Raw genomic sequence first — 27,913 nt, forward strand, 5'->3', positions numbered from 1 at the left:
ATCCCATAACAGGGAGGCATTGAGATAAGTAAGGGAATGAAAACTAGTAGGTAGAATTTGAAGAATGAGGCCATGGTTAGTGAGGCATGTAAAGAGAAGAGTGCAATATGGGAAAGATCACTAAAAGGAGGCCTTCAGCTAGACTGCGCTCCAAAAGACCAAAACAAGAGTGTATGACAGGAGTGCAGAAGGTGAGGAATGGTAGTGCGTACCATGTAAAATGAAAACTGTGGGTAAGGGTAATGGTCTGAGACTGAAGTGAAGGAGACTGGCATTGAATTTTTATAATTACTAAGGGGGGACTATGGGATTAGAGGCTAGAAGAGGCTTGAGAAAATATATCCTTTTAATTAAGAAATAATGCAAAAGCAAGCCTTTTATAATGAAGGTGCAAAGCCATAAGAAAACTAAGGTTTTCTGATGCCCACCTAATGGCAAAAAATGTTGGTAAATAAAAGTCTTCACTGTCTGTCTGTTAATTAAAATTGTGCATCCCCAAAGTGCTGGTTTCCAGTTATCCTCCCAGCAGTCAAACACAGTTGATGGACAAAAATGTGTAACTTAAAACTCTTCTTGTGTTAGTGTCTTCAGTGCTTCCATGGATCTGGAACAACATTGTTTTATTAAAAGGACACAAAAAGTACAACAGTTTGATCTTTATTCACATAAATAATTGTGATATATTAATTAAACAGAAGCAAGAATGTAGGTAGGTAAAGTAATTATCTGAAATCTGCTGGCACACAGAGGGTAAACAGCCAGCTGTATGACTTCTCTCTTGGGAATCCCAGGGTTTCCAATTAGTGCACAGATTCGTGCAGCGGAAAAAGACAGCAAATCCATTCTGTGCTGGTACTTAGCCTATCCAATTTGTTTCATAATGATCTATTACGTATTTAAAGGATAATAATATAGATGTGTCTACAGAAATTTAATTTAAACATCAGAGCTCTATGTAGCTTTCCAGAAAGTCTATTAATTTTAGATCAATATTCATTCCATGTTAGGATTTCACCAAATGAAGAAAGGAGGCTTGGCATACTTCCAGTCAAACTCCATCACCTTAGCTCTTCCCATCAAGAAAATATCAGCCTTCTGCCACAATCCTTACCACAACATCCCTTCCCCATACTGCTACATGCAGTAATACATAAGTAGTAGGCCCTTCTGCACAGGCACATTTGCAATGAGAGTATATTTGATCCATGCTTTATGATTGTAACATTTTGGCAGGGGTAAAGTACCGCTAAGAGTCAATGTTTGGAGGGGAGCAGATGGGGAGTACAGCAGAAGGAGATATTTTCTAACTTGGGAATGGCGTACTTTTCCAATTTTGACCTTAAGGCTTTTCCAGTGTCTACACATTTGTAGTTTATCAGAGTATGGTTGAATCATCTAGGTAACTAACACAGAATCATCTGCGATTCTGTGATTCTGTTAACATGGTTGGTGTTCATAAGTTAAAAGCAAAAGAAACATTAAGTGTCCAATGAGGCATTAGCCAAGTACACAGTACATAAGAGAGTGTGAGTTTCAAATGGGACTTGAATTAGAAACTGTTCTTTCTGTTTAGGTGAGAGCAGAACACACAGTGTAAGAGAGCTGACATAGTATTTGGCATATTGTGGAATGGAGGACAAAATAGCATTTCCATTCCTGATACAAAGCAAGGTAATAGCATTTCCATTCCTGATACAAAGCAAGGTAACGAATATTAGTTAGCATGGAACTAAAACTGATGTTCATTTAAATATGGAATATTTTATCATTTTCTATGTTGCAATTTACTGTTAATGTCTTTTTAGTTGGTATCACGTATCATAATCATAACTGGAAGGTCAGTTGCTGTTGACAAAAGATGACCATTAGCACCCATGCAGGCTGGATCCCAGCAACTACACACCTGTTATGTAATTAAGGGACTATGAAGCAGACAGACTCAGTGATCCTGTCAGAAGTATTTGTGTTACATTCAACTCTGAGGAATCTACCTGATGGAAAGCTATTCAGTGCTCTAAGCAGAAGCCACAGAACTTCAGAGCAAATGCTTCAACCCACCTAGATTTCAAATATTAAGTCAATTCCATGTCTGGCTTGATAGAAAACCTGATATGATATTAATACAATACGATTTAGTGTGGATTCTGAAGGGTGTGGTAGACACACCTAAAAAATTCTGATGGTCTTATGTTGTAGGATGGACAGAGTAAGATATATTGTTTTAAATATTAGAGTCTTCACTGGGAAGAATGGATCTATGTTATAGTCATAGGCTATGATCATAGTCTATTTGGACTATGGATCCAAATAGTTCTTTGAGACAGAAAAAGAGGTTCAAAGAAATGGCTAGGTAGACAGACTTTTTATTTAGGCACTGAAATCTGAATTTACGTCTGGGCCCCACTGAAGTCAATGGCAAAGCTGTGGATTTCCTTTAGGTCGTATTTTTACTAAGGACTGTGTAAAAGTGATGCCTCTTTAATGGGTAATGTAGAATTATGAATGACATTTCAGGAGTGCTCAGTACAGAAGACTGAAATGCTGAGTTTGAGATTGCAGTAGGACACCAGAATAGGACAGGGAATCTGCATGCCAGACGATAGCCAATTGCAGGACAAGTAGTGGGTGAGCTCAGGAACCACAGCAGCCATCTTCAGCTTCCTATTCACATTCACAAGCAGTCATGTGCAGACTGTATATACTAGTCCATAGAAGTTTGAGGTTAAGCTCCCATGTAGTTTGGCACTCAGACTCTCCTGAGGTACCTGTCAGCCTCTATTTGTTATTTGGATTTCATCAATGTTAAACATATTTGCCTAATTTAAAAGACAAAAATCAGATAGAAGAGAGAGGGCATTAGTTGAGATCATATTCTGCCACCACCTCTTGTAATGGTGTCAAATGAGGTTAACTATGGACACAGATTGCAGCATTGGACTGTTTTACTGCTTACAACACAACAAAATCATTTACTTCTCTAATTCAAAAAGTCATACAAAGTCAATTACTCCCTCAATTAATTATTCAGAGACAATGTGAAATTAAATACCACTCTATGTCCTACATTTGGACTCAGGGATCAGGAATGCAAAGGTCAATTACTGTCTCAATTTGCTACTCAGGAAACACTGATAAAAAATAATAGTTAAATTGAGTTTAGCAGAAATGAACGACCACTACAGTCTTTACAGTGGCCACATAACATCCCCCAGCTCCATATTTGTTCTCACTAAATTTTCTTTGGTCATCTATGGCCGAAGCTGTGTATTTGGATGTCAAGGCCTGCCCTAGTTTACAGCTCAAAGGTCAATGAAGAACAATGGCTTCCCCAATTCACTGTACAAGGTCCTCCAGATGTTAATACTACCCAATATGTGTATTTACAGTTACATTACAGTTGTCCTGTAACAGGGACAACTGTTGACCTATCTATAGCCATAGCCCTACAGTTAAACCCACCTGCCCCAAACTTTACAATGGGGTAAACATAATTTAACTGTTGTTCTATACTGCTGGTGAGGTGCATCATACCTATCTACGTACGACGTGCTGCTCAGGGATTACCTGAGATCAAGTATTGAGCACAATTTGATAGTGTAGGCAGAAGAAGATAAGAAAATGAAATATTTCATGCTTAAAGATATTCTCAGATCAAATACTGCCTCAGTCTTCTGCTGAGGAGATTGTTGGAGATCAAACACTGACAAATTCTCTGATTTAACATACCAATACAGTTCTCCACACAGCTACTACTAAAGGATAGCTACTGTGAGATACAGTTTGTGATTTCGGATTAACAGAGATTAGTTCCTGCCCCATCTGTATACAGAGCAGCTACCTGCAGTCAAGCACAGTCTTGAAAAAGGACTATGGAAATAGAAAAAGTTTGTCATTTTCACATCAAATTGTCACCTGAGATGGACTGCAGCCTGGGGTTTATGCCAAGAACGACCTATATCTTTCTGTTCTCCTCCTGAATACAGTACAAAGAAGACCTCAAGCAATACATTTGTCAATCAGAGGGTCTGTGCATTTAAGAGCTGCCATCAGACATCATCTGAAGTCAACTGCTGTCCTCAGCTGGATGTACTGTGGTCTTGTGCATTAAAAAACAAACAAACAAACAAACAAAAACTTTCCATTTGCCACTTATGTTATTTGAAGGCAGACATAGTTCCATTTTGCCTGGGGTCCACAGATCACAGGCTCAGCTACATGGCCTTTGCTCACGGTACTGAGGGAATAGGTAAGTTTCATCAAGAGTTTCTCAGCAGACATTTGAAATTGACTTGAGATCCAATTAGAAAGCCCAATGGTCATCTGAACTGGACACAAGATTCAAGTACCTGCCTGGGGTCATTTGAGGCCAACATGAGAGTGAATTATCTTGACCAGGGTCACTGGAGATCACCACAGGCATTGCTGCCCACTCAGGGGGGTCATTTGAGGTCAACTTGAGGGCTAATCAATCACCATTACATCATTTGAGGTCAACTTAAGTGCCAATTAACCTATCCAGAGGAGTAGTATGACATCAATATCAGATCTACGTATATTTAAGGCATTGTTTGAGGTCAACTAGGTTGTTGTTTGAAACCCAGGATCACCTGAGGTCAACTTGACATTCTATTACACGCACAGTGGTCATTTAAGATCAACACTGTTCTCATCTAGGGGAGAGAACAATCATTTAAGGTCAGCTTGAGATCCAGTTAAGCTGTCATGGTTCTTCTGGGGTCAACCAGAGAGCCTGAGATGTTAGAGTTCATGAGGCCAGGGAAGAATTTTTTTGGTGCCCAGAGGTAATTTAAGGTAAAGCTGATATCCAAATAATTGCTTGGGTTGTCACTTGAGGTGCTTGTTTGGTGCTCAGGGATCATTAGAGGGCAGCCATAGTCCTCGTTCCCTGTCTGAGGTCAACATCATATTCAAATCTTATTGCAGAGTCATCTCAGGTTTTGGCAAGAGGTTAGTTCAGGTAAAATAGGAGCTCTAATTACTAGTGGAGGTCACTTTAGGTTAAAATAGCATTTGTTTGATCCTCAAGGCTCATCCGAGGTCAACATGCTAGCATTAGCTATAAAAGGTCAACTGAGAACAACGTGAGATCCATTGAAGATCAGCTTTACACCCAATTTATTTATACCCAATAAATTGCCCAGGGTCAACATTGCCCATGGTGTTTATTTCACAAGATATTTGAAATCAAATTCAGAGCCAATTAACCTGCAAAGGAGTCGTGTGAAATCAACTCTAATTCCAGCTAGTTTCCCCAGGTGATCATCTGAGGGCAGCCTGGCCTTGTTAGTTGCCCAGGAGTCATTAAAAGTTAATCCAGTCCTCCAGGTCATTTGAACCCAATTTTAGTTAGCAGCATAGGGTTAGGTTGTGGCCAGCTCAAAATCTCATTTGCTGTTACGGTGTCTTTGAAGACTGCCCTGCTCACCTGGATCAGTTACTGTGCAGTTGGGTCCTATAGGTTTAGCTCATTAACCCCTCTCATTCTAGCCCATTCCTTAAGTGGATGCATAGGAGAGGTCTGAGATCAGCCTTAGGGCTCTTCCTTCTTTATTATTTTGTGGCCATATTCTAACTCTTTACTCTCCTAAGTGTTCTTCACAGGTCAACCGCAGCTCTTCCATGCTTCTCATAAAATTTCCTTTAAGATCATATTAAAATGTGAGTTTATAATTTTTTGTTTCAACTTTTTTCTTTCAGAAATTTACCACCTTTCTTATTTGAGCAAAGTAGGGCTTTTCTTTGAACACACCAAAAGTATTAAAAAAAAATCTAAACATGCTTTTAAGCAAAAACAAATATTGAAACTAACAATCAGAAAACCCTACAGTTTGACATGCAGGATTTCCTCTTCCACAGTTGTTGTCAAGCAAAGCAGAGAAAGAACTCTGTCCTGAAAATCTTTCATTCTACATATACCATTGTTTTAGTAATGGAGCATATTGCTGTTCCCACTACAGGCTTCTGGTTTTTTCTCATGTTTTCAGTGGGGTCTGGGCTTCAATCTGTGGCCAGTGTTTACACATCAAAGAAGAATTTAAAGAATGCAAAGAAATTTTAAGGACTCAAGCACCAAGGACTCAAGCACCAAGGACTCAAAAGAAATAATAATTATAATTAATACTAATAATTTCACTATAATTTATTAACAAACTATGACAAAAGGGTGAAAAAATATCTTTACCCAGACTACCAAAACTTGTAACATTCAGTGAAATGTGAATCAGCCCTTCTATAAAAAGTGCAAAAAGTAAAGTGAAGCTAAATTAATTAACCTCAGAATCAATGGAATTTTTACCTTAGTGTCTACGAGCATGGAATAATTGATGCTCTGACAGAAGTATATAATGGAACATTTTCAAATGCATCCTTTTCTTGTTTCATCACATTAAATATTTCACATTGAGCAAAATCTGATATCAAATATGTTTGTATCAACTGTATTTTAACACAGATGAGTATCTTGCAAGGATCCCTGATCTGAGGGGAAGGTAGCATATACCTGGATGTGTATATAACAAAAGGGAATACAGTTAATCCCAACTGATTTATGCTGTACCCATTCTCACAAGTATTGCTATGAATGCAGAAGTAACTCTCTCTCAAAGGCAATAGGAGAGTTGACAAGAAAAGATAATATGAAGTATGATTTCAGGGAATGTCTTCAAAACTTTAAAAGTAACTAAAGGAACTCAGGCCCAGTCTAGTGTGGAGGTTATTTTTTTGTGTCTAATACAAAAATGTTCAGAATTCTTACATCCCCAAATGAAAGAATTTATGGAAATCATTGAAGAAAGCAGCACTACCAGGGCAGGACTTAAAACTGTCTTTGGCTCTAAGACAGTGTCACTTGTTAAGTGTCACTTGACTTGAATAAATGTACAGGTATACTAACAGTTAGAGATTCTTTAGAGAAAGTTCAGTCTTTAAAGCATCTATGTAAGTACATATGTTAAGCACATAAATCCCTAAAGCCCAATTTTAAGATGATAGTCACTGGAAACAGAACTACTACTTTATCTTGAAAGAGGTGACAATCCACCATCATTCTGTAGAGACACAATTAAACATTCTCATTGGTAAGCTGCAAACCTGTGAAAGAGAGAACCTCTGTTACAGAGATATAAAAGGCAAGCTAAGTCTTCTGATATGTTGCATTGCTTAAAAAAAAAAAAAAAGAGAGAAGAAGAACAAAAAAAAAAAAGAAAAAATACACCTTTCAAATAGAGAGATGGGTGGTAGTTTTTAACACAAAAAATAAAAAGCAAAAATAATCACTGTATGTATATGCAGGATACTTTCAGGAACTGATGGCATCTCATCTGAACTTAGTATAGGTGATTACACCAATGTCTTAATCGAAATCATAATCAATACAAAAACTGGGAATGTATAACTGGGAATACACAATTTCTTCAGAAGGCCAACCATATCCTGGGCTGCATCAAAAGTATGGGTAGCAGGTTGAAGGAGGCGATTCTCCCTCTCTACTTTGCTCTTGTGGAGCCCCACCTGGAGTGCTGCATCCAGCTCTGGGGGACCCCAGCACAGGAAAAACATGGACCTTCTAGAGCAGGTCTAGAGGAGGGCCACAAAGATGATCAGAGGGCTGGAGCACCTCTACTGTGAAGAAAAGCTGAGAGGTGGGGTAATTTAGCCTAGAGGCTCTAGGAAAATTTTAAGAGCAGCCTTCCAGTACTTAAAGGGGGGGCTACAGGAAAGATGGGGAGGGACACTTTATCAGGGAGTGTGGTGAAAGGAAAAGGGATAATGGCTGTAAACTAAAACAGCAAGAGGATAAATCTAGGCAAGATATAAGGAAGAAATTCTTCACTCTTGAGTGTGGTGAGGCAGTGGAACAGGTTGCCCAGAGAAGCTGTGGATGCCCCATCCTTGGAAGTGTTCAAGGCCAGGTTGGATGGGGCTTTGGGCAATCTGGTCTAGTAGGTGGCATCCCTGTCCATAGAAGTCGATTAGAACTGGATGATCTTTAAGGTCCCTTCCAACCCAAACTATTCTGTGATTCTATGATTCTAATTCCTATGTGTACACAGACATTTTCTGAATATTCCAAATGAATGGTAGATGTAACAGGTAGATCTGTTAAGCATTAAATTTTACTATCCATTGTGGTGTAACTATGTGGTTTTTTTTTTCTTATTCAAGTACAAGTTTTCCGATTATTTACATTTCAGTATTAACTATTTCTACTCAATAAAAGTTGTGAAGATTCTTTAATGGTAGAAGTGATCTGTAATACAACATAAGTTATATTAGATATTTGTGCTCTGCGGTTCATTTCAATCATTGTACAAAAATCATATTGCACATAATTGATTTTCACGTTTTATCAGATTCTCCTGAAATCGGACAAAATCAATAGAAAACCAGATGAATATGTTGCGAAAGCATACATGTTACTGCACCATTGGTAACATTGGTAGAAAATAGTCCCATGTATGGCCTGACATTGTCAACATGAAGTTAAATACCAAATGGAACACGTTATTCTTTGTGACTTTTCAAACCTTTTTGCAATTGACCACCTAAAGACTTAAAAAAACCCTGAAGCTAACATATTATAAAGAAAGGCAAATCCTGTTAAAATTTATATCACTTTCAAGGTTATTCTTTATGTTTGAACTGAAGGTCATGGATGTATCATTTTCATCATCTCAAAATGAGTAATGTTAATGATGCTTGTGGGCCCAATAATCTAACACTTCATTGTCTGTCTTGTTCTTGCTATGTGAGAAGGACTCAGGATGAAGTTCCCACACCATTCTGCAGTACATCTGCCATACCAGTGGCTATTGTTTAAATCAGTAATTTATTACTTGCGTATTCTTATTTTGTCTCTGCCTCAAAGTCAACAAAAAAGAAAAAATAGTATTTCTACATTGTCTTGGAAGGTATCCTATACAAAGGTCAAAAGCAAACATAAGGCAGAGTGTGCTCTGCATCTGAAAATGAGTGATTTACATGTGTATATATTCAGGTATTTACTAAAGAGCAAAAAGACAAATCATATCAAATCATTCCCCCCTGTAAATAATTTTGTCACAGTCATTTTCCTTTACCCAGCATAGTTTGGAACTACTATCCACATTTCCAAAAAAAAAAGGCACTGATGGGACAGTTGATCCAGCTAAGGGGTGACCTGCTGATGGCAATTTACTGAGCAGTACAAACAGACCAGCACAAGACACAAGAGAAAGGGAGTAAATAACGAGATTTTTTGATTCCTTGCCTGTAGCATCTGTCAAATGCAGACAGATGTTGCACTCAGACATCTATGTTTTGTTGTTTTGGACTGGCCCATGCCAGTGATGAGGAACAGGTTTTCAAGCATGCATACGTGGGCTCTGCTCACAGCTGCTGCTTCACAACCGTGTGTCATACTCCAGCGGCTCATCTGCATCATCAGTTTCTCTGGCACTTGCCTTCATTTCTCCTTCAAAGGCTGGACGGAGCCTTTCCATTGTGCAGTCGTTTCTTCTCAAATCTATGGCAAGAAGATGACAAGCTTGAGAAGTGGACTCATGAACCTAATGAGGTTCAACAAGCCCAAGTGCAAGGTGCTGCACCTTGGTCAGGGCAGTCCCAGACATGAGCACAGACTGGGAGAAAAACTAATTAGAAGTAGTCCTGCAGAAAAGGACTTGGGGGTTCTGGTGCATGAAAAGCTCAATGTGAGCCAGCAGTGCACGCTTGCAGCCCTGAAGATCAACTACACTCTGGGCTGCATCAACAGAAAGGTGACCAACAGGTGGAGGGAGGTTATTGTCCCCCTGTACTCTGCTGTTGTGAGGACCCACTTGAGCACTGCATCCACGTCTGGGGCCCCCAGCACAAGAAGGATGTGGACCTGTTAGAGCAGGTCCAGAGGAGGGCCGTGAAGATGGACCAGAGGGCTGGAGCATCTCTTCTGTGAAGAAAGGCTGAGAGAGCTGTAATGCATGGAAGGCATGCCATAAGGCATGCTGAAAGGCAATGTTCAGCCTGAAGAAGAGAAGGTTCTAGGGAGACCTCATTGCAGCTTTGTAGTACTGACAGGGACTTATAAAAAGATGGAGAGCAACTTTTTACAGTGATACGACAGGCATAATGGTTGTATACTAAAACACAGGAAATTTAGATTAGATGTTAGGGGAAAATTCTTCACTGTAAGGGTGGTGAGGCATTGGAACAGGTTGCCCAGAGAGGTTTTGTATGCCCCATCCCTGGAGGTGTTCAACACCAGGTTAGATGAGGCCCTGGGCAACCTGATCTAGTGGGTGCCATACCTGCCCATGGCAATGGGGTTAGAACTGGATGATTTTTAAGGTTCCTTCCAACCCAAGCCATTTTATGATTCTATGAAAAAAATAAATTAAATAATTCTGCCAAGTAAATATTTAAAAAGCACATAAACACTGGGCAGTGTCCAACCCTGCAACTGGTGGCCAGCAGTCTGTTAGCAGTTTTCAGGAGAAAGAAAATCTGCAGCAGGGCAAATCAGAGTCAGTGGAAAGAGAGCCCTGAAGGGGCCAAAAATGGTGGGAGCTGATATGAATGAATCCTCCCACACTGTGTCTATTCAGCTGATTTTCTCCTTTGTTATCTCTAGCTGCCACAAACACAAATAATCCAAAACAATAACACTGCAGTTCCTGTTTCCGAATCAAACAATTTCTTCCACCATGTAGGCACTGAAAAGGAGCCTTCCTCTGAAAAAAAAAAAATGTGGGTGGAAATTCATCCAAAATAGCAATGTATTTTGGCTTTGAGCCTTTTAAATCTGCACCACAATAAACAGAAGCCCATTCTATAAAACCTAATGTGAATAATCAGTGATCCAGCTAAGCAGGAGGTAAGAGATGCAGTGTACAGGCCCTATCCAAGGGCCAGAAAAGCTCCAGCAAGTTTTTCCCTGGCTAATGCATTGATAATTTTTAGATCATTATTTGTTCTCATTCTACAAATTATTGCTGATGCTATCTGTAGTGATCACCCTGGAAAAATGGGTGATGTTATCACCCAAAATGCTATCAGTTTTGCACAGCAAAGGAAATAATTCAATGGGTAGAAGCTTTGACTACTAACATGGTTGCTGGGCAAAAGAACGATGTAAAAGATCAATATTCTCTTATTTGCCTTTGTGTAAGTGTGCCAGCTATAATCTCAGCTCTGTAGAATTTCTGTTCTTGTTATAACACACCTAGGCCTTTACTACCTTACACTTAGAAAGTTAGATATGGGTTAAAAAATAATCTTCGTTTTGAATACCAGGAAGTTTCAGCCTCCTGCAGCAGGAGTTACAACGATGCTTTGTGACGAAGTTTCTTATTGCATCTTCTCCTAGGTTTGCTGGTCCAAATACCATCTTTCCAGATCTAAAAGTAATAATATCAAATAATCAACAAACTCAAAATAATGCAATTGTAGGGGAGAGAGAGGATGATAATTTCCATTTATTGAATCAGAGATAAATTAGCCCTTTGTATAAAGACCATAATAACTAGTGTGCACCTCCAGTTTCTTAGCTCTGAGACAAGAAAACCACCAGTTCTGGTAAGGGATTAACTTATATATACCCCGTATCTACTCTTCCTTTCTGCAGCATCTCAGATTCTGCAGCAGTGTTGCTGTGGCCTTCTCTAAAGGAGACAGGACACACCCAGCAGTTACTACTAAAATGCTCAATGGAAATTTGAGCACAATGATATTAAGACAGTGTATGCCAGAGCCTGAATGACTCTGTTGCAGCCACCATTCAGTCTCATCAAGCAAATGGTTTGGCCTGTGTTTTACTAGTGGGCATCTGGGACCAAACCAGAGTTAGCAAAGACTTACTTTTACCTTATTTAAGAACAGAAAACCAAAAGCAAGTGGAGCAGGAGTCACACCAATATGTAACACAGAAAAAGAACATAGTATACTGCTGTCAGGCAAGGCTTTAAAATTTATTGGCTTCTTTCTATGCTCATTTCCATGTGTCTGCACTCTGGCCAATTCAGCAACATTACTAAGGGATCCATTTGTGGAAGTGTATTGCATATTCTGAATGAAGCTGACACAATTACAAACAGAAGCAAGCTATTACATACACATGTATGAGAAGTACCACATAATCATAACAGATCCTTAATGTGGTCCGAAAGATCAGTGTTCATTAATTTTAATATTGCTTCACTATTATTCTCAAGAATTTGATTGACATTCCAGACATCACGGAACACAGCACACAAGAAACACTTCCAAAGAAACTTTATGAATGCTAGTATTTTATTTTAATGATATGCAGAGCGGAAACAACACATTTTAAAATCTGAAATCAATTACAGCTCTGAGAAGCTATATAAAAAGATTTTAACTCTCTCAAATCTATCTGTAATCCACACTAAGAAAATGTACTCTCTCTAAGGAAAGAATTTGTCAAATATGACACTCTCCTCTTTCATACAGGAGAAGAGCAATGAATAACCGAAACTACTAGTATCTGTCTAATTTCTGGCAGGCAGTGAAGATTATCTGTTTCTGGATCATTTGAAGGAGTAATCTATCCAGCCTTTACTGCAAATTAGTACAACAAAATATGTAAGAATTGGAATATTTTTTAAGTGCCATCTATACATCTTAGATGACATGATGCTACATAGCCATTTCTGTTTTTTGGTATAATCTGGCAAAAGGCTAGTGTAAATTGAATATGCTCAAGTATTTGCTTGGGCAGGTATAGAAAATTGAGAAGACTTCACTAATTCCAAGGCTACAGAACCAGAATGATATTTCTCCTCTAACTTTTTCCATGCAAAGTGTAGTCAATACAATACAAACTGATATTTTTCTCATGCTGTTATAGGATATATAAACAGGGATACTGTTTAAAGGAAAGAATAATCTTTCCTCTCTACCCAGCACTGTTAATGATACAAGAGTAATACTGCATTTCAATTTGGAAAACTGTTTCAAAAAATATATTAGTAAATTAGGAAAATAACAAGAATGGCCAGCAGTCTATAAGTCTGCGTATAGATGGGGACAGCCTAAAAACAAAAGAAAGGAATTGAAGAAGATAGTGCCTACCTTTGAACCTGTTGATTTTTTATTTTTTTTTTTGTCTATGTCAATAGTAGACAGGATCAGAAAGAAGTGTTTCAAGCAGAGAAGCAGGAAAAAACTTTTCAACAGTAAGGGTGGTAAATAATTGAAAAGAGACGTACTGGCAAGTTGGCTGTACAAGACCTGTAAGGCCTGACACAGGAATGACCTGGTGCAAAAGAACCAACTGAATTCTTCAGGTCCTTTCTAACTGTACAAATGTTTTATAAACAAGGTCACTCTCCTTCACTCAGAGTTGACATTATTGCAGTTTTTCAATACTTAAAGGGGGGTTATAAAAAAGATGGAGAGCAACATTTTGTTTGGGCAGACAGGACAAGGGGTATGGTTTTAAATAGAAAGAGGGGAGATTTAGATTAGAGGTTAGGAGGAAATTCTTCAGTCTGAGGGTGGTGAGGCACTGAAACAGGCTGCCCAGAGAAGTTGTGGATGCCCCGTCCCTGGAAATGTTCAAGGACAGGATGGATGGGGCTTTGGGCAACCTGGCCTAGTGGAATGTGTCCCTGTCCATGGCAGGGGGTTTGGAACCAGGCGATCTTTAAAGTTTCTTCCAACCAAAGCCGTTCCATGGTTCCTGGTTATTCATGGTTTGATTTTGTCTCCAAGGAGAAAAAAATACTGAGTCCAGTTTTCCTCTGTCTCAAACAGGTGCATAAATATGAGACAATGGACTTAAAAACAAACAAAAAACTCTTCCTGCTTTTGTGGAGAATCTTACTTCATAGTTATGCTCCATAAACACCTACCAGTTCGTACCAGATCAGTCCTGTCTGACAGTCAGGTAACATAGAGACTGTTGTTACAAACAGTGCTAGTCATGGTCAATTTGTAGACAGAGATACAAATGCTCAAATCAGACAATAAGACATCTATAGACCTTTACTGATGGAAGGTACTGGGGGCTTCACGTGAAGCAGCACCTTTCCAGGGAGATATCTATTCCATTTAATCCATATGTTTTTGCAGACTTAACTTCCTATCTACCTGTTTCAACTGCACAAGTGTACAGGTGTCTAGAGGAGAGGTCAAGTCCAGGCAGATACTTTATCTATTGACAGCAATTCAACTGTAAATTATTTGTCTGAAATTGCACAGCTTGGTAAAGATTCAACAGGTTTGTTCTTCAAAGTGCATGCCAATGAGTAACTTCAGAGAACATGGTCTCCACTCATACTACAACCTCCAGCCCATCACTATCTGCTTTAGCGTTTTCAAAAGAGAGAATAAGAGATTGAGCACCTCTGACTCCTCCATTTCATTTGTTTGTAATGAGATTTTTCACCACCAGTGCCCTTTTCCTCACTTCTCAGTAGGCGTAATGCATCAGTTCTTTACAATTTGAAACTCAGCCAGCTATTTTCCTCATCTCTGAATCTGTTCTACAGACATTCTGCACCCAGTGTCTGTGAAAGCTTTACCAGTATAGACTTCATTATGGGCTTAGCAACATAGTACACCCTGAAAAGAGCATCCAGAGTACTACTTAGGAGGAAATTCTTCACAATGTTTCAGTGTTACAGGAGTCTGCAGGGACTGCACTATGTCACGACCCTGCTGCTGTGACTTGACTACTTCTGTTTTAAAGGAAATCTTTTTGTGAACATTAAACCTGCACCATTTTATCACCTCATATATCCTATGCAGTGTATGTGGCCAGATCTCCAATGTTCATATCCATGAAGTTACACCAAATTACATGAGCTCAGGATCTGCCTGAGATTCCACAGTATCAGACATACTTTCCAAACTAATCTGCTGGGTTTTATCACGTTACTATATATAAATTGAAGATACAACACACTGTCAGAGAGCTAGAGGTCATGTTTTGCCATTGAAAAGTCCATTTCAAGACAGCATGAAGCATGCATGAAAGAAAAGACTCATTGCAAGATAATGACAAGAGCCACTAGATCAATGGAATTTAAGAAACAAAACATAAATAATGTAATTATAAGTAGTGTTAAAATTTGTATCAGCCCCATCAGTCAGATGCTATCTATTTTCTCTCAGGCTTCTAACAGAATGTGAGCTCAAAGCAACTTTAGAGGCAGTGCACAGGTTTTGATTAAGTATCTTATATACAAATGAAGACTTCAGTCAGATCTTGATACTGTCAGAAATGTTTCCTCTGTGAGTAAATGAACATTAAAACAAAGATAGTGCTTTTACATCATTACTGTTATTAGAAAGTGTTTCTTAGAATTGGGTATCTGCTAGCTGCTTACAGAATACATTCATGGTTTCACTGCCTTATTCCTTTACATCCCTGAATCAAAACAATATTGTTTCACAACTTGCTGTACTGAAGATTTCCCAGAGCATAAAAAAATCAAGCTGGTTTTGATTAATTAATCAACACTTGCTCTTTAACTAGGACTTGACTGTTTTGCAGATGATAGAAACAAAACAAAAAAAAGTTCTGAAAATAAAATCTTAGTAACTGTGACAAAATAATTTAATGACAAAAATAATCCAGATGGATACTAACAAGCACATGCTTCAACATAATGCAGGTAAATATTATTCCTATTTTAAAGACGATAAGCTAAGTTGACATATGCAGTACTGTGGACTAATGACTGGTCACAGTTTTCACTAATAACTATCAGTTTGTTGAGATTCAACATTTCACAGAATCATAGAATCATTAAGGTTGGAAAAGACCTTCAAGATCATCTGGCCCAACCAGCCCCCTACCACCAATGTCACCCACTAAACCATGTCCCTAAGCACCACGTCCAACCTTTCCCTAAACACCCCCAGGGACGGTGACTCCACCACCTCCCTGGGAAACCCCTTCCAATGCCTGACTGCTCTTTTTCTGAGAAGAAATGTTTTCTAATTTCCAACCTGAACCTCCCCTGGTGCAACTTGAGGTCATTCCCTCTAGTCCTATCACTAGTTATCTGTGAGAAGAGGCTGGCCCCCAGCTCCCCACACCTTCCTTTCAGATAGTTGTAGAGAGCAATAAGGTCTCCCCTGAGACTCCTCTTCTCCAGGTCAAACAACCCCAGTTCCCTCAGCAGCACCTCACAGGACTTGTGTTCCAGGCCCTTCACCAGCTTCATAGCCCTGCTCTGGACACACTCCAGGGCCTCAATGTCCTTCTTGTACTGAGGGGCCCAAAGCTGAACACAGTACTTGAGGTGCGGCCTCACCAGAGCAGAATACAAGGGGACAATCACCTCCCTGGCCCTGCTGGCTACACTATTCCTGATACAAGCCAGGATGCCGTTGGCCTTCTTGGCCACCTGGGCACACTGCCGGCTCATGTTCAGGTGAGCATCAGCCAACATCCCCAGATCCTTTTCCTCTGCACAACTTTCCAGACACTCTGCCCCAAGCCTGTAGCACTGCATGGGGTTGTTATGACCAAAATGCAGGACCCCTCACTTAGCCATGTTGAACCTCATCCCATTTGCCTCTGTCCATCGACTCATCCTGTCCAGGTCCCTCTGCAGGACCTTCCTACCCTCCTTCGGCAGACCGACACTTCCCCCCAGCTTGGTGTCATCTGCAAACCTACTGAGGGAGCACTCAATTCCCTTGTCCAAATCATCATTAAAGATATTAAACAGGATGGGCCCCAACACCGACCCCTGGGGAACACTACTGCTGACCGGTTGTCAGCTAGATTTCACTTCGTTCACCACCACTCTCTGGGCCCGGCTGTCCAGCCAGTTTTTAACACAGCAGAGTGTGCCTGTCCAAGCCATGGGCTGCCAGCTTCTCCTAGAGAATACTGTGGGAGACCATGTCAAAGGCCTTGCTGAAGTCCAGGTAAACTACATCAACAGCCTTTCCCTCATCCACCGGGTGGTTTACCTGGTCATAGAAGGAGGTTGGTCAGGCAGAACTTGCCTTTCATGAGCCCATGCAGACTGGGCCTGATCGCCTGCTTGTCCCTCCTACATTGCATTATTGCATTCAAGACGACCTGTTCCATCACCTTTCCTGGCTCCAAGGTCAGGCTGACAGGCCTGTAACTCCCTGAGTCCTCCTTACAACCCTTCTTATAGATGGGCATCACATTAGCAAGTCTCCAGTCATCTCAGACCTCCCTGGATGAGCATGACTGCTGATAGATGATGGAAAGCGGCCAAACAATCACATCCACCAACTCTCTCAGCACCCTCGTTTTCATTGGTATAAAAAAGTCTACTTGAATAACAGCAAACTGTATCTTTATACATCTGTTACAACATTTTAAAATGTTTGTTCAAATTTTTGTAGTAAACAACTATATAATCAACCAATTAACCTCTCTGTTTCTCTATCCTAAACTATCCTTGTATTTCTGTCATGATCCCGTGACCTTCTCACTGCAAAGAAATCTTTGTCAGTGACATTAAGAGTGGGATTGAGTGCACCCTCAGCAAGTCTGCAGATGATAGCAAGCTGTGTGGTACAGCTGACATGCCGGAGGGAAGGGATACCTCCCAGCAAGACTTTGACAGTCTTGAAAGGTAAGCCCTTGTGAACTTCATAAAGATCAACAAAGCCAATTGCAAGGTTCTACACGTAGGTCAGAGCAATCCCAACCACAAATACAGGCTGGGAGAGACTCTTTATCAGAGAGTGTAGTGGTAGAACAAGGGTTAATGGTTGTAAATTAAAAAAGCGCAAGTTTAGGAAGAAATTAGGAAGAAATTCTTTACTATGCAAGTGGTGGTGAGACATTGGCACAGGTTGCTCAGGGAAGCTGTGGATGATCCATCCCTGGAATTGTTCAAGGCCAGGTTGAATGGGGCTTTGGGCAACCCAATCTAGTGGGAAGTGTCCAAGGCAGGGGGGTTGGAACTAGATGATCCTTAAGATCCGTTCCATCTCAAACTATTCTATGATTCTATGAAGACTTTGTCACCGTGAAGTGTTCAGCTTTTTTTTCATGTTACTTCCAAAGTAAATACTATACAGACAATACACCTGCCCCCATAATTAAGCATTCGTATATTAATAGTCATTTATCACTAAGTTCATTAATGGATTATTAATAATGGTTATAGAACTAAGTACCTGCTTCCAAAAATTAACTTGTTCCAAGTTCTAGACTAGTCATCTGATATCCCTTTAGTTAATTTCCCTTTGTATTAAATCAAACTAATCAAACTTCCTTCCAAACACAAGAAACCCCTTCAGTCAGATGACATGAGCCGAATGTCAGCCAGGAGTCAAAGCTCAACACAAGACAGTCTGGAGAGATGTTAGGGTCTAGGAAGACTTTCCAGAAAAGAGGACTGTGCAGGGTAGCACCGACTGACACTATTACCTCTCCTCTGCTTTACCATAGCACCTATGACCAAGGAGCAAGGTCATAGGATGGGAGAGTAGCCATTGCACAGCATGACAGACAGGGTCATGTACCCAGAAGACAGTTGTGTTTGTCATGTTGTCCACAGCGAGGATTGGTGGGAATATTTTACTTATTACATAGGACACTATGAAGTCTGCCTAGATATTACTGTAAGCAGTAGATATCTCCCTAGATATTACTGTGTGCAATAGATATTACTGTGTGCTGTTTTGGGCGCCACAGAATAAGAAATATAAAACTGTTAGAGAGAGTCCAAAGGAGGGCAACAAAGATAGTAAAGGGTCTGGAGGAGAAGATGTAGGAAAAGTGCCTGAATTCACTTGGTTTGTTCAGCCTGGAGAAAAGAAGGCTGAGGGGAGACCTCATTGCAGTCTGCAGCTTCCTCATGAGGGGGAATGGAGGGTCAGGCGCTGACCTCTTCTCTCTGGTGACCAGCGATAGGACCTGAGAGAACAGCATGGAACTGTGACAGAGGTGGTTCAGGCTGAGTATCAGGAAAAGGTTCTTCACCAAGAGGGTGGTCGGACACTGGAGCAGGCTCCCCAGGGAAGCGGTCACAGCACTGAGTTCAAGAAGCAATTGGATATCTCTCTCAGACACATGGTCTGATTTTTTGGGTGGTCCTTTGGGGACCCAGGAGTTGGACTCAATGATCCTTGTGTCTCCCTTCCAACTCAGGATATTTGATGATTCTATGATTCCATGATATCAGCTCAGCTTCTGCAACTTGATTCATGAAGGCAGACTACTTTTTTGTAGTACCTCTGGGTTTTGTAACATTCTGCACAAGATTTAAGATCTCTGCATCATAGCTCTTGGTCTGTAACATGCACTATGCTTAAATGCACTACTAGGATCTGTTGGAAAGATCAGAGATACAAAGGCCATCTCCTTGAGCCGTATGGCCCTATATACTCATACAGTGCCTCACTAGACAGAGGAAACCAGACCACAATATTTAAATTACTGATAAACTCCTTCAGTACAATTTTGCTATGAAACTTATCCAGTTCTTAAGCTCCTATTCCTGTTCTCTTTGTGTAGTCCTGGAAAACTGCTGTGTTCTGAGGACAGCAACATAGATTCTCCCCACCTTTCACATACTGCTCAGCACATATGGAGCTGGTACACATACAGCCCCTGAAAGTCCACAGCCCTCTAAAACACAGTAGCGGGTGCAGCCTTCCCATTGCCACCACAATTTCATTTAACTCAAACACCATACAATAAATAATTAAACCTCTCACACAGAACATAAAAAAATGACCTAAATATACAGACTATCAGCAGAATGTTTGAAGTGAATGATAATTTCATTAGAGAGAAATGTACCTTTTGTCTTCAGGTTTAATCACAGATGGATCTGTAAGGTTTTCCCCAACACCTACAAGAAAATCAACAGAGTGTGTTACAAGGGAAGATAGTTGTGATTTCATAACCTGGGACTTAAGAATAATGTAATTACCCATTTTCATTTTAGATCATGAATTGTCACAGGTAAAACAGTCATGAGCTAAAAAAAATGCAGTGACTCTAAAAACCTGTTAAATATTGGCAAACATACAGAGTTCTTATTACAGTCCTGACTTATCTGTTTTGTGATTTATTCATACGCAGACAGAAGGCTTATGCAAATACTAGTAACAACTAAACATTATGCTAAAACTGAAAGAATTAAACAAAGTGTAACCTGCAGTAAGACTTTAATTTGGAATAAAAGTACTAACCCAAGGTGCATCTTACTGATAACAACAGATCTACTTCCAGATATATACTCCCTTCAAGGCAGCAAACACAACACAAGCCACAACTCATTATTTGATTATGTGATGTGCAAATCTGGGTTCGTTATCTCTGCTTCTTTGGGGTGTCCACCAAAGTAGATTAAATAAATGATTACAATAACTGACTGACTGCTCATACCTATGTTGCAGTTTTCCTAAAAATGAAAAATAATATTATTTTACCAAAAAGCTCTCTCCTTACATCTGAAGAAATTGTTGTACTCTTAAACTGAAGAAGAGATTCTATAAACATATGCAATTATTTTATTTGAATAATTAATTATTTCAAACACTGGTAAAACTTATGGAGAACATTTTGTAATTGAAATACCCCCAAATTGAAATATTCTTCAATAGAATTCATTTCAGCTGACTTAAATTAGACAAAATTTAGTGTATACATATGTAGTATGGCCCCAGTATTAAACTTGTGATAGAAATTAATCAGAAATCCAAAGACAGCAGCCTTTGCACTCTTACTAAACACCAGATAAGAGAACTACAGAATAAACATGGGACCAAAACTAGAGCAGATTTCAGTCCGTTTCCCCACTTGAGATGGAAACCGAAGCTCCAGTCTTGATGAGATTTACATAGATGTTTAAATTCTTCACATTTGAGCCAATGCGGTTGGTCTGGAATTGTCAAGAGTTGTATAATAAACCCAAGCAAACTTAAAGACAAATTCTAGTAAGCCATGGTTGGAGACACACTTACTCTTTCTGTATTTTTTTTCATGTGCTGCTAAAGCCAAGTGAAGGCAAGGCTGGAATTATAGGTTTATTTTGCATACTAAGCATGTCTTTTCGTAATTCACAGCTTCTGGATGCTGTAAAATGTAAATATGTTAAGTCTCTGTCTACCCATACACATTTCCTTTGACAGAAATGACAAACAATTGTGTTTATACCATTTGATGGGTGCTGTTCATCTTCTGAACATTGTCAACTGTTTTATCTCTTTAAAATATGCCATGTTCCTATTTATACATGTACAGTAAAGTGATCACATGCTCTTTGAAGGAGCCACCAGAGTCTGTGAATAGCACTGAGGCTTGCAGCTTATGTAAACTGCCTACAGATTTTTTAATAATAAAAAAAAAAAAAACAGATAGCCATTCAAACTCTTTGGACAGATATACACACATATTACGTATGCATATATACATGGGTACACTTGAATCTCTGTATTATTTACATATTTTAATAAAAAGAAAAATATCTTATCTGTGGAGTGTTTTTCTGGAGCTGGCTGAAATGTTCCTGTGCACTTTAACTCCCTGCTGTTTGCCCATTCGGCCTAAATGTACCTGAAACCAAATTATTTTCCCACAATACCTACATTAATCTATCGTGTTTCTGTCAATGCTCATTTATCAGGACCTCACAACAGATATCCAGGGGTTGCTTGAGCTTTGCCAGTATGTAGAAAAGAGATGGGCTAAAGAGAATTTAGCCCATTTCGCAGTATTAAATTCTCTTTTAAGAAAGTTGTTTTTCAGTGGGCTTAGGACTAGTGATCCCATGGTAGCAGTTACCTTGCAAATCCAGGACAAGGAGCTCCCCACGAGTATATACGTAGGTCCAGTGAGAGAAGGCCAGCAACAGCTCTTCAAGCAAGCTGCTGGGAGTAATCTCATCTCCGTTGTTGTTGTTGTATTTCCGAAACTCACCAGTCATGTACTTCTCAATGGTCAGCCACTGGTTTGCTGAACGGCAGTAGATGAGGAAAACTTCCAGGAATCTGTGGATATAAATGCTGTCTGTAAGGGTAATGAACATCCTCACGGTCGGTACACAGCATGGTGCAAAGCAAATATACCAAAAAGGAGGGCATGTCTTCACCGGCTGGATCATTTTCAACGGCAAGCAATACCAAATGGTAGACAGCACAAACACTTCCTCAGTTTGGTAACTATCAAAACAATGCATTTCAGCAGAAGGTACAGTTTATGGGCAAACAATATAATCTGTGTCCTGGCTTTGTCTGGGATAATTTTCTTCCTGGTAGCTGGTACAGTGCTGTGTTTTGGATTTAGGATGAGAATAATGCTGAAAACACACCACTGAGTTAGTTGTTGCAGAGAAGGGCTTACACAGAGCCAAGACTTTTTCAGTGGCCACCCAACTGCTACCACAGAAAATGCATAACAGCTCAGTGCCGCTTGCTTTTTCCCCAGTAGTGACATTAAACTGGGTATGTCTTTCTTTACTATCCTGCCGTCAAATCTGTACCCACCAAGACAATAGGAAGTCTGTAACTAACGTGGGGCTGTACCATCTCAGAAGAGCAGATTTGAAAAGAAGCAATTGTAGATACAGCCAATGGAAGGGGAGAGAAGGTAACCAGAAGGAAAAGTCTCCATCAGCACAGGTTAGAAATAATGTCTCAGCACTTTCTACATCAGATCTGCTTATCTACCCTAAAAATGTAACAAAGCTCTTCTAGTGCAGAAAGCTATTCCGCTTTGCTGAATTTTCAGGTCTTTTATGAGCTGAAGACCTGACGTTTCTTGTCATGCTCATAAGATAGCATGTAAAGGAAACAGTAAAATTTTATGCAAAAGGTTACAATAAGTACTTACAAAGCAAGTACTCCCAAATTGTGATCTGTTTTACCAAACGAATACAGTTGTACATGGAGGCTCTCAAGACACTGTGATATATGCAATGCTTTAAGAACAGACTGAGTGCAGGGTAATTGCTTGCTTCTCAAAAATGTGTATTTCAATCAGTTACTAATAAAAAGCTTTAATGTTATTCAAGTATTACTAAAGATATGGGCATTTCTCTCATTTGAATATGTGAATACACATGATTGAAATATACTTTAAAGACCTACTGCTTCACTAACATCAACCCTCTAAAACATACAGTTCACCCATCCCACTACCTCATTTACCTTCCCTTCCCTTTGGCACACATTCAAATACTATCCATCACATAATGTGTCTTATTAAAAAATATTAAAAATAAATAAATAAAAAAATAAATAAAAAAAAACATGCACCAGAAAACAGATTTCAGGAAACAGTCAACAAATCCAAAATTTTTTAAGTCTCTTGAAAATTTTTTTCACTAACACCCTCTTGTTTAAGCCACTACCATTACTGTTGTCTTCCACCCTGATTTATCTTTACATATCTACATACCTATGTATTTTAATTAAACTATCACTCAACTGTCTTAAGCAGTTGCTATTTCAACTCACTATGGAAAACGAGTCTACATGAGACCCAGGACATAGCTGAGAAGAGAAACCTTTGCCACCGAAACCTTCAAGACAGTGAAGTTACCTTGGAGTATAGGGAATGGTATGAGGCTTCACTTGATTGAAGGTATAAATTAACTTTTGGGCAGCCCTTTGCTGTTGGATCTCCTGAAGAAAAGCATGTTATAAGCATCACTTTCATTTGGTATCATGAAGAAAGGTAGCATGAATTTGACAAAAAGAAACAAACAAAAACCAGCCAATTGTATACCATTTACAAATGGGGGATATATCTTCCTCAAAACCTTTTTCCTTTCCGCAAGGTAACATCAAACCACACATCACCCATGCTGAAGACATTCATATATAAGCAGTGTAACATTTAAGGCATGTCAAACTACACTAGTCAGTGTCCCTTCAGGTCTGTACTCACCCTCAGGCAGAGATGTAACACTGTGCCATCATGAAAGATCTTTTGCCAAGTCTGAACCACCTCTGGCAGAAAAGACTTCACAATAAATACTTGTCCCAATTTTAATACATCATTCTCAGACCAAGTACAAACGACCTTCATGGCCCTCCGTAGACCCCCATCCATCTCCTCCCGTGACAAGACTTGGATCATTGCAGCCATACCACGCTGGGACCAGGAAGACATGCTTTTATCAAGGTTCATAGGTGAACTCTCTTCTAGTCGATAGACAGTCACTTCCTCTCCAGCTTAAACGAAAGGAAGTTTTGTCAGTAAAAGTCACACATTGCAGAAACAGGAGAGAACTGCATTTTGATTCAGTATCTTAAAATAACTCTGTAAACCACACTATTCATTTCTGTGAAAGTTTTCCCTGCCTAAATTTATACTACCTATTTTCACAGATCCTCTGTGAAAACATGAGTGGCCCAAAGAGCTGTATTAAGCCTCTAGACAGACATGAATTTAAGACCTTATGCAATTTAAGACCTTTTACACAAACAAAGCTCAGCAACATTCTGGTCTACATAAAACAATCTCTTTTGCCACAATTTTAAAGTACTTAAAATGGTTTAAAAAATAGATTTAAAAATATATATTTAAAAAGGTTTATCATTTTATCTCCAGTGAATTAACTATCCTGAGCATGGCTCCCTCTGTTTCTGCACTTGTGTGGAAGGGGGATTTTTAGTAAGATCTGTTTTAAGTTAATCAAGACCCAGGCACCACTCACAGTATTTTCCTTGTAACTGTGCTTAACAAAACAAACAAATAGACAAGGCAAACAGACACACACAGCTCGTAATAGTTATTGACTGCAAAATTAAAGGGCTAGAGATTGCCGCTTTTTGAGGCAGACAGCCAAGTTGTTCAGAAGTAATGAATTGGCCATGATAAGCCAGGAAAATTAGACTGAAAAGGGCACGATCTTTCCTTGGAGAAAGGAATCCTAGAAAAACAAGCAAAAGCAAATTAACAAGACATTTACATCTTTGGCATTGTAAATTAAGATTTATTTTTTTTCCTATAGATTCCAATGTTATTTGTACTGAAAAGATTTCAGTTTTGCTCCTGATAATAACGTTTTTCTGAAAGCAGAATAAATCTGGTGAATTTTAACTCAGTCATGCTGTTATCCTATATAGCTGTAATAGCATTCCTCTCTAGCAGTGCAAGCAAGAGACATTTCTGTCAGTCGTAAACTAACAGATTTTTTTTTTAAGCTTGGCTTTTCTTCTTGCAACTCACATTACTTGCAATGTGAATTCAGGAGAAACAGGTCTTTATTAGCAAGTGGGATGAGGTAACTGCATCTGCAAATAGCAAACAATAGCATACGGGAGGGCAAACTGAATTCAGAGATAAATTAATGTATTTCATTCCTGCCCCTGAGCCTACCTTCACCAGTTACCACAGAATTGGTATGAATGATATACTTTGCAAACATTTTAATTTAAAATAAAGCAATGGAAAAGTCAATGTTTTACATAAAAGTAAGTCACTTGAATAAAGGTACTATAACTGGGCACATTTCTTAATCTTATATTAATTCTTCATTTTATTATCTTTTGACAATTTAATACCTAGAAAGGTATCTCCTGGGAGCTTGAAAGATTAGAATGTTCAATATGCTCATAGCTATATTAATTATCTGCAGCAATCTGGTCCCAAGAAATCCTACGATGCAGCAAGTATCAGCAATTAGTTGCTGTGAGACAAAATATTCTACCCATTGAAGAAAACGCACCTAGATCTCAAATGTCTAGAGACAGAGCTTCTGCTGCTGTAAACCAATACAGCACACTAATTTCAAAACTCTTCCAAATGATTTTATATATTACTCTCTACCACTCTTCTGTTATACCACAGTTCTTTTTTACTTGGAACACAACAAGTCTTCTGCCCTTTCAACAAATACATGGTTTTATTCCTGACAAGATACCCTACACATATATCTGAGAGAGAGAGAATGCATATATAAATCTTAGGGAAATTTTATTGCTGTCTTCAACTACCTAATGAGAGGTTACAGAGAAGATGGAGTTAGACTCCTTTATGAGGTCCACAGTAATCACATGAATGCTAACAGATACAAGCTGCAGCAAGGGAAACTCCAATGAAAAAGAAAAAGAGTTTACAGTGAAGCAGTCAAACACTGAAACAGGTTGTCCAGAGAGGCTGTGGAAACTCTGTTTATAGATATATTCAAAACACAACTGGACAGGTCCTCAGCAACCTGATATGAATTGGCCTCTCAGGGAGCTGGACCAGATAACCATGAGAATTTCCTAAAATACTGCATGAATATAATTCTATCCTGGTTCATTTCTTTAGAAAAGAAGAATTACTGAAATTAATTCAAGAAAATGTCTCAAACGCAATCTTTAAAAAATAATGCATGGACTATTTACAAAGAAAAAAAAAAACAACCAACCAAAAAAAAAAAAAAACATAAGCAGGAGGTCAGTACTCACCAAAGAGCTGGACTGGTGTAAATGGAATTGTCTGAGCAAGTCTCATTAAGTTGTTTCTTTCAACAGCTGCAAACAAGACAGATTTCATTGCCATACTGAATAAACAAGCTGACTGACTTTCAAAAATATCTGACAGTGCTCTACTGTAGCGTACAAAGCCAAGCAAGCTACAGTGTGGTTCTCTGTCAGATCTTCTGATTGCTATTTGAGAAGTTCTACCTAGCCAGCAACTCTCCTTTGCATGCCCATGGTATCTCACAAGCATCAGCTACCACTCTTTTCCCTGTCCATTAGTTCCTGTCTTCCAAGAAAACAGGCTGTGGAACAAGCACTTTGCACCCTAGCTAGAAGGACTGCTTCTGGTCTTCATCCTCCTTTCACCAAGGGCTGCTTCTGCTTTCTCTTCCTGCTGGCTCCAATGCAGTGACATTTGAACTGTGCCACTGAGATGCATTGGCCTCAGCTGCCCTCACTATCTGTCTCTGTCAGGCTCTGAAGTGCCTCGGGTTTTAGCAAGACTTTGCAGGGAAATCCAGGCTTGCCCTACGCAGAGTATAGCTTCTTCATCTGGGCTCCACGCCAAACAACCTAATTAACATTATTATACCTTCTTAACAGGGAGCTTATTTCTCAGTCAAACACCTTCAAAACTCAGAGTGCCAACTAAATATTTATGGATTTGCCTTCACAATGACTCAGTTATTGCAAAGTGGGAGAGAGGTGAGGAGTAAACCTCAAAGAGATTAAGACTAGAACAAGGAGGAAACCCATATACTACCTTAGCTGTGTTTCTTTGAACAGCAACCAAAAAGTTTGTAAGTCTGGCTGACTTCCAGAGCTTATATACAAGCTTCCAGAGCTCGCCCTTTTTGATAAAAATCTCCAAGCAGAAATTAGAGATTAATTAGCCCAGATGGAGAGAGCAAAGGGGACCCCTGACATGCCAACCCTTGAATTAGGGTGCTCAACTGAGAGACCTCTATCTCAGACTCTGTTTACATATTCGAAATATGATAGGCATTGATTAATATACCTGAACAGTTTTTGATGCATAGACTGAAAATCAAGGTCCTGCCTTGATGCATCACTAAAGTGACACAGTCACTAAATTACTGCATAGCAGGGAAAAGGATGTGAACAGGGGAGCTGCCAGAGCTGTGCTGTCTGTCAGACCCTTTCATTGCTCACTGCAGAGCCTTGGGAAGCAATGTGAAAGCAACTTGCACCAGCTGCTAAATTTGAGGCAAAACTCAAGCTCTTTTGGGTGTGCAGAGAGGCAGAACTGTAGTTGTCTGCAAAACATGATAGCAAAAATAAAGTATAAGCAGTATATGGCACAGATTTTTAGTATTAAAGTGTGGGTTCTGTTGACTACATTCTATTCTGATCTTTCTGATATAAGAACACCTATACACCTATACTGGAAACATCTAGAGATCTTTGTCAGCTTTTAATGTAAATTAGATTGTCACCTGCACTAAAAAGTCCTCCCAGTCTCAAATAACATGCCTGACAAGAAACAAATTAATCATTGCAA

General features: G+C 39.4%; 1 protein-coding gene across 4 annotated transcripts in view; it reads right to left on the bottom strand.

The window, feature by feature from the left end:
• Positions 1 to 8,233: 8,233 nt before the first annotated feature.
• TRPM6 (transient receptor potential cation channel subfamily M member 6) overlaps positions 8,234 to 27,913 on the bottom strand; it is an 87,443-nt gene continuing 67,763 nt past the window's right edge. For all 4 annotated transcript variants that reach the window (XM_066988849.1, XM_066988852.1, XM_066988848.1 and 1 more), the window contains 7 exons: positions 26,377 to 26,442; positions 23,864 to 24,150; positions 23,516 to 23,598; positions 21,758 to 21,963; positions 19,769 to 19,820; positions 11,287 to 11,393; positions 8,234 to 9,523 (listed from right to left, as the gene is read on the bottom strand). In XM_066988849.1, the coding sequence (XP_066844950.1) occupies positions 9,402 to 9,523; positions 11,287 to 11,393; positions 19,769 to 19,820; positions 21,758 to 21,963; positions 23,516 to 23,598; positions 23,864 to 24,150; positions 26,377 to 26,442 (923 nt within the window). In that variant the 3' untranslated portion in view covers positions 8,234 to 9,401. The remainder of the gene's footprint in view (positions 9,524 to 11,286; positions 11,394 to 19,768; positions 19,821 to 21,757; positions 21,964 to 23,515; positions 23,599 to 23,863; positions 24,151 to 26,376; positions 26,443 to 27,913) is intronic.

This window comes from Anser cygnoides, chromosome Z (assembly GCF_040182565.1).
Source record: "Anser cygnoides isolate HZ-2024a breed goose chromosome Z, Taihu_goose_T2T_genome, whole genome shotgun sequence".
NCBI classification, from domain to species: Eukaryota; Metazoa; Chordata; class Aves; order Anseriformes; family Anatidae; genus Anser; species Anser cygnoides.